The following is a 7,406-nucleotide window of genomic DNA, read 5'->3' on the forward strand; positions in this document are numbered from 1 at the left end:
AACTGGTATTGATGGCAGTAAAGCATACATGAGACAGAGACACCCAGGAGCAGTCCAAGCAGGTTCATCCTACACTTTTATTCAGCAAGGCAGTAAGCAGAGCGCAAGGCAGTAAACACAGCTCAAGGCAATAGGGCTTTGTACAGCAAGTCTATAGAATAAAAACAAACAAAACATTGTCTGAGCCACTAACTATACTGATAAAAAAGGTCATCGCCTGACTTACAGGGTGCCCCTTAAAAAGGTTCTCCAAAACAATCAGGCAGCACACTCACCCTTTTCACCCAGCAGCAGACAGGAGAGAGAGAGCGCCCCGAGCATTATTCAGCTCACATAGAGATTATCTATCTATGATAGATAGATATAAAGGCCTGGGGACCGCCGTGATGTGCACTTAGGACTGGAGGCTTTATACCAGTCACAGATGTACAAAGCCTCCGGGCTCTGGGACCCAGAACAGAACTTAAAAGAGAACTATGAGGGGGGGTGCTTTTCACTCACCTCATAGTTCTAGCCGACCTGTGACAATGAGACTGTCACAGGTCGGCTCAGTAGATCAGGAGGTGAGCTCACCTCTCGATCCTGTCACGGCTCTCTGAGGTTCTGAGAAAACAACATGTGACTACAGTAGGCATGTGTATGCATAAACTAGGGATGCACGGATACTGATACTAGTATCGGTGCCGATGCCGAGTATTTGGGCGAGTACTCGTACTTGCCCAAATGCTCCGATGGCTAGCCAGATACTTCCTGTATCAGGAAGCTGGGCAGCGTGTCATTACACGGCGCCCGGCTTCCTGATTGGCCAGAAAGCTGACTCCATGCTTTCTCGTCACGTAGTGCCGAAAAGCATGGAGATGGCTTCCCTGCTAATCTGGGTGGCGAGACATTACACAACTCCTGGCTTCCTTAATAGGACTTTCTGTATCCGTATTCGAGATCAGTGAGTACCAAAAATAAATATCGGTACTTATACTCAATATCGGTATCGGTGCATCCTTAGTGTAAACCTAGGCGATACATACTGTATACATCACCCACAATCCTTCCAGACAGTGGTTAAAAAACAAACAAACCACTTTACCAATGATAGATAATGACAGAGCATTTCCTGTTATAATATGATGCATATTGAACTCACCGGCTTCCCAGCCCCCATCCTGCTCTCAGTCTGTCCTTCGGGCCCTGGAACCAAAAGCTCCACTGGCAGGTCATGAAACCCTCTGAGAAGAGGCCGCTCTTCCTCGGTCCGTGGCTGATACAGAACGGGAGATCTCCGGGAGAAAGGATTCTACAGAAACAAACATTCACTTATTAGTTTGCGGTCACAACACACACACACACACACACACACACACTTCAGTCTTGTGTATACTTGCAATTCAGAGCAAGTCATTCACTTTACCCATAACAACATGAGCAGATCCCGGCCAAATCTGCACAAAAAGCTTCAATCTGATTGGTTAAAATGGGAAACATCCTTTAAACTTCCCTGAGAGGAAAACTATCAGGAGAGTAAAATCTACAATAGCTCGAGAACTGAGCAATTACATACCGCTGATCGCTCAGCTCACGGCTTCTAACTGCAGAGAGAGGTGACTGTCAGTCACTGCTCCCTGCAGGGATTCCCCCTCCCCTCTCTCTGTTCCTCCAGTGCTTATTGGAGGAATAGACAAAGGACGGGGCTGGCTCTAGAGAGATAGAGCCAGCTGTCAATCAGGCAGCGGAGTGGATCCCGACAATATTGTTAGGAACTTTCCTGGCTGCCGCACGGCTTTGCTGTGTCAGCATAGGTTTCCTAGAACATTACAGACCCTGTCTCAGTACTCCTCTCAAGCGCCCTCAGCCCTGATCCAAGAGTCCGCCCACTGCTTGCGAGGAGTTATGCAAATATCAAGCCACCTTGATGGGTGTATGAAGAGTGGATGTTATTAGGTGGCTGAATTTGCATACAGACCACCCTAGGTAACACCCACATGTGATGGTGAGCATTCATGACATAAAAGGGTGTAAATGCAACGAATGCAAAGGGCGGGCCAGGGACAGTCAGACTGGGGAGGAAAGGGCTAGATGTGGATGTCCTCCAGCTAGGAAATAAAGGTTTTAGTGCATTCTGGATCGTCATCCGATCCTTTCTGCGTGCCTATAATGACACTTTGTATCATTTAACACAATCCTCATCCTTACGATGAAGCTGCTGAAATATTTGATTACAGATTGGGAAGCCAGCACCAGTTTTGCAACGCACAATTATGAGAGTAAAAATGTATTAAATCGGGATCTCCAGCGGATACAAGGTGTCATAAAAGGGAAGTTTGGGATTAGTATTGCACCCTGGCTGATGCTGGGAGGGGGGATCCGCTCTGCCCTTTGGAATGGTGTACAGTAAAATGTAGTAAAGGGAAGCTCCGCACTCACGTCTCTGGTGGGGGAGACCTTCCATAGGCCGCCGGGCAGAGTTAACTCTTCACTCTCCACAGTTTTCAGAGCTGCCAGGCGCTTGCGAACTTGTCTCATTGTTTCCTTCAGCTGTCAGTGAAACAGAAAAAGGGAAAATCATGATAAGTGCCATCATGCCCTGCAGCAGACCCAACGCCGTTTCCTCGTGCCAAGGACATTCTACGGAGACATGAACAGGTGAGGACAACATTTCCTCAAGATGATAAAAGTGAATATAAATAAAGCATTTAAAGTGTTACATTTGTTTTTAACCATTTATATGATATTCATTAACAGAAAGGCTTCATCATTGCTTTTAATTAAAGTGACATCAAACCCTCAGATTTTTTAACATAAAAAAACATGAATGTAATATGCGCCTTACTGTAATCCATGGTAGTTTGCCTTCTCTTTGCTGCTCTTCCTTTTAAATCTGTATCTGTTCTCATGCTGGGCAGAACTTCTGCCTTGTCTCTGGTATGGATACATGGTGTCTGTGTGTAGGTTCACAACCTGAGCCAGCACTACAGGAAAAGGCACTCAGCTGCAAAGGGAAGTTCTCCCCAAGCATGAGAAGAGATGAGGATTTAAAAAGGAAGAGCAGCAAAGAGAAGGGAAACAACCATGGATTACAGTAAGGCGCACATTACAGTATTGGTTTATGTTAAAAAATCTGAGGGTTTAATGTCACTTTAAGTGCCATAAATCCCCAGAAACGTTCCGCATATAAATTATTCTAATCGTGAAATTGATTCTCATCTCAGCAAGAACCCAGAATTGTGTTCTCTCATCCCCCTTCCGTGTCCTCGCTTCAGGATCCCAATACTGCTGCTGAGCAGAGCTAGCACATCATTGCTTATAAGCGACTCCCATAAGGAACTACATTTCCCATGATTCCGATCACCATGCCTGCTTAAAGGGGCCTGTTTTGGGATCAGCCTAGACAACTGGGCGTGTCATACGCAAATTACACTTACAAATAGCCAAACCTTTTTTGGATTTAGTTTTATTTTGGGTCACAGGAGGACATTTACTTATGTCCTCCTGTGAACCAAAGTCAGCATATATAAGGCATATTTGCAACTATATGCTGACAGTGCAGAGCCATGGTGCAGCCGGGAAAGAGAATGACAATAATTTCAGGATCTACCCACTGCCTGATTGACAGCTGGCTCTGCTTCACTAGAGCTAGGGCCCACCCTTGGCTGTCCCTCCAATGAGGGCTGGAGAAATAAAAAGAGGGGAGGGAGGACTTGTAGTTTCAGCACAGCTGGAGCACCGAGGTTGCCCACCGCTGCTTTAAACCAAACGTCAGTTGTGAAACACGATGGGACGGTACTCACAGTTTTGGAATGCTCTTTAAATAAACGGTTTCCATTCTTATCTGCTTCCTCTTCATCGTCTCCTATCCCTCCAATGAGGGCTGGAGGAACAAAAAGAGGGAAGGAATCCCTGCGGGGGAACGGTAAATGACAGTCACCGCACACTCTGCAGGGAGACGTCGTAAGCTGAGCGATCGGCTGTTTGTGACTGCTAAGTTCTTAATCTATAGAGCCGGCTTTTGACAGCTGATGTGTCCCATGCCATCTCAAACTATAGGGAAGAGTACATTTTACTCTGCCAATAGTTCTCCTTTACCCATTTACAGGTGGAATATAGGCATGTCCTGGGAGTAAAGAGTGGGGTGTGTCCTACATGTTGATTGACAAGTGAGGGCAAGCCACAATTCCAGCCACACCCTCTGTGACATCACAGCAGCCCGCTGTAGGCTGATCTGGAATGGCACAACACAAGGGTGATAACGCACTGGTAATAAAAAAAAAAAAAAAAAAAAAAAACCAAAACATTTTCTTAAGGCCTTGTACATATGAGCTTCACTTTGTGAAAGAGCAATGTGTACAGCAGACTTTTATATATATTTGCAAAGCTTCCAGCAGCTTTGTCGAAGTCATTAAAGCCGGGGTAGGCAACCTCTGCATTCCAGCTGTTGTGGAACTACAAGTCCCATAAAGGCATTGCAAGACTGACAGCCGTAGGACTCCCAGATATAGATGCATAATGGGACTTGTAGTTTCAGCACAGCCGGAGAGCCGAGGTTGCCCACTCCTGCTTTAAACCACACGTCAGTTGTGATACACGATGTGATTTCTCAGTACGATGGGACGCTACTCACAGTTTTGGAATGCTCTTTAAATAAACGGTTTCCATTTTCATCCGCTTCCTCCTCATCGCCTCCTATCTTCTGTGCTGAGACGCAACGAACGCGAGGACTGCCAATGGCCACCTGTGTATTACGGTAAGTACAGGTGTTTCTCTTCGGAGTGAAGGGCATGGCAGCGTCTGAAGACTGCTTGACGACGAGACCTTCACGTGCCAACTGATCAAAGGAACCGGAGACAGAAAATGAGTCAGAAATTCATCATAAAAATATGGCATCAGAGGTTCCACACTCTATTAAGTTATTCTTACATCTAGAGCGAGGTGGTCAACTTTCTTTAAATGAGGGCCTCAAATGTGGCCCCTGACATCCCTAAAGGGGCCACACATAATATTCAGTGAATGTAATAGAGCGCAGACAAGCAACATGAGATGGCCAAACATTACAGGCTAGCTACAAGAGATGGTCAGAGATGGCAGTCACGCAACAGAAGATGGTCAGTAAAGTATGTTGTAAAGGACTCACCGCTCCATGCTCGCTCCCGGGATGGACTACAATCTCAATACAAATTAGTAAACTAAACGTGAGATTGTAGTCCATCCCGGGAGCGAGCATGGAGCGGTGACTACTTTACAAAACACACAGGGACCATGGGGAACAGACGTAACCCCCCTCCAGAAGGAAGGACAGTGTCAGAGATGATTGGAGGATCTACAGCCGAGTGATACACAAATAAGATACATTGTTGTTCAGAGTTTGGGGACTTGAATGGATTTTTAGTCCTGAGTTTAGAGTCACTGTGAGAATTGGATTGTGCAGGAATTTTCTTAGGGGGGGGGGAAAAAAGAAGTGATTACATGATGTGCTTGCTATCCATCTGTTGGAAAATCACTGTGCAAATGAGTGTCACTAAAAAGGGAAGGAAATGGTGATCATATAACCTCAGCCGAGTCACAAGGTACACTGCGTCTGGGGAGAATTCTCGTCATCCCTTGTCCTTGGTGAGAAATCTGCGAGTACTGTGACACATACACTGGCCAGATACGCCATGACTGGGCCCCCCAGGAGGCAGGGTGGGATCCTGTATATTCCAGTTTGATACTCTTGCAGAGTTGCAGTCATACCATTCTTCTAAGACACAACAGCTGCAACTCCATATACAATGTATAGCAAGCCTGGCTATAGGGGGAACACCGAAAGACTGCTCCTGGAATGGTGTCTGCAGTCACAGGTCACACAGGTTTTGGCACATCATGCCTGACCTGCAAACCAACCCTACAATCCCGTCTATTCCTGCAATGTCTCCTCCATCCATGTGCATAGTAAAAATTTTCGTTATGCACTTAATACTTGTTTGACAAAACCCGTGCGGTGCCATATAACTTCTCTGCTATAGTAACTCTCCTGTTCCACCTTAATCCTTGCTCTGCATTGAGCATGGATTTCACATTTTAAATAAAACCTATTTTCATTTCATACCTTATTTTAGTCCCGGTGATGTCATCGCTGGTTCTGTACAATGCAGGCAGATCACAGCTGGTGGGAGGAGCCGGCAGAGTGCTGTACAGCACCCTGCCTCAGCACTCCACTCAAGAGCCCTCAGCCCTGACGCAAGCAGTGAGCTGGCTTTTGGGAGGAGTTATGCAAATATCAAAACGCCTTGATGGGTGGGTGTCAGTCTGGAGGAGTGGTCATCCCTTCACTTGCATGGGAAATGCCCAAATGCAGTACTAAACCTCCATGATTGACAGATCATAAATCCAATGAATGAAAGGGGCGGGACCAGGGACAGTCAGGCTGGGGAGGAAAGCCCTAGATGCTGCTGGACGTCCTCCAGCCAGGAAATGAGGCGGAGCTCTATGTGACTTGCTGCAGCTTCTAATGCACATTGCGAGAAGCTCCCAGCGTGCAGTGATATCAGAAGGGAGGGGGTGGGGCAGAGACCAGGATAAAGGTGACCAGGACATGTCACTTACAGCATCGTAGGATTTCTGCAGCTGGTGTCGCTTCTGCTGTTTGGCGTTCTGATTAACCCTTCGCTTTACTTCCCCCTGGAAGCGGATCAGCCTCTGCTCCTTTTCCTGCTGGTATCGAATTATCGCTTCTTCAACTTCCTCAGCAGACACCTAAAAACACAAGACGACAACAAAACAAGTGTAAAGTAGAGCTGCAGCTAACGATTATTTTCAAAATCGATTAGTTAGCCGATTATTAGGTTCGATTAATCGGATAAACTATAGAATAAAGTTTAAAAAATGGCTCCAGTGATAGGACTACTAGTTTGTATTGAGGTTGCAGTCCATCACAGGAGTAAGCTTGGACCGGTGGAAGTAAAAAAGAAAAAAAAGATAGTGTGGTGTGCAATATAGTGAAATGGAAAGTTTAAAATTATACAGCAATGAATGCAGAATGGCACCGGCTATAGAGGACTACAAATCCCAGCAATAGTACATTATACAGCACAATGCAGAATACCGCCAGCTATAGAGGAATACAACAAATCCCAGCAATAGTACATAATAGCTGGCGGCATTCTGCATTGCGCTGTATAATGTACTATTGTTGGGTTTTGTAGTCCTCTATAGCTGGTGGTATTTAGCATTGTACCACTTTATAATGTATTATTGCTGGGATTTGTTGTACTCTTCTGCAGCTGGTGGTATTCTGCATTGCGCTGTACAATGTATTATTGCTGGGAGTTGTAGGCCTCTATACAGCGCAATGCAGAATATCACCAGCTATAGAGGAGTACAACAAATCCCAGCAATACATTATACATACAGTGTATAATGTATTGCTGGGATTTGTA

At 45.8% G+C, this 7,406-nt stretch overlaps 1 protein-coding gene across 2 annotated transcripts in view; it reads right to left on the bottom strand.

Annotated features, from left to right (window-relative positions):
• Positions 1 to 7,406, bottom strand: part of CCDC15 (coiled-coil domain containing 15) — a 16,904-nt gene that overhangs the window by 8,323 nt on the left and 1,175 nt on the right. For both annotated transcript variants that reach the window (XM_018564983.1, XM_018564982.1), the window contains exons 2-5: positions 6,574 to 6,723; positions 4,613 to 4,816; positions 2,419 to 2,529; positions 1,142 to 1,291 (exon numbers count right to left, since the gene is read on the bottom strand). In XM_018564983.1, coding sequence (XP_018420485.1) covers positions 1,142 to 1,291; positions 2,419 to 2,529; positions 4,613 to 4,816; positions 6,574 to 6,723 — 615 coding nt within the window. The remainder of the gene's footprint in view (positions 1 to 1,141; positions 1,292 to 2,418; positions 2,530 to 4,612; positions 4,817 to 6,573; positions 6,724 to 7,406) is intronic.

This window comes from Nanorana parkeri, unplaced genomic scaffold (genome assembly GCF_000935625.1).
Source record: "Nanorana parkeri isolate BGI_ZX_2015 unplaced genomic scaffold, ASM93562v1 scaffold802, whole genome shotgun sequence".
In the NCBI taxonomy this organism is placed as follows: Eukaryota; Metazoa; Chordata; class Amphibia; order Anura; family Dicroglossidae; genus Nanorana; species Nanorana parkeri.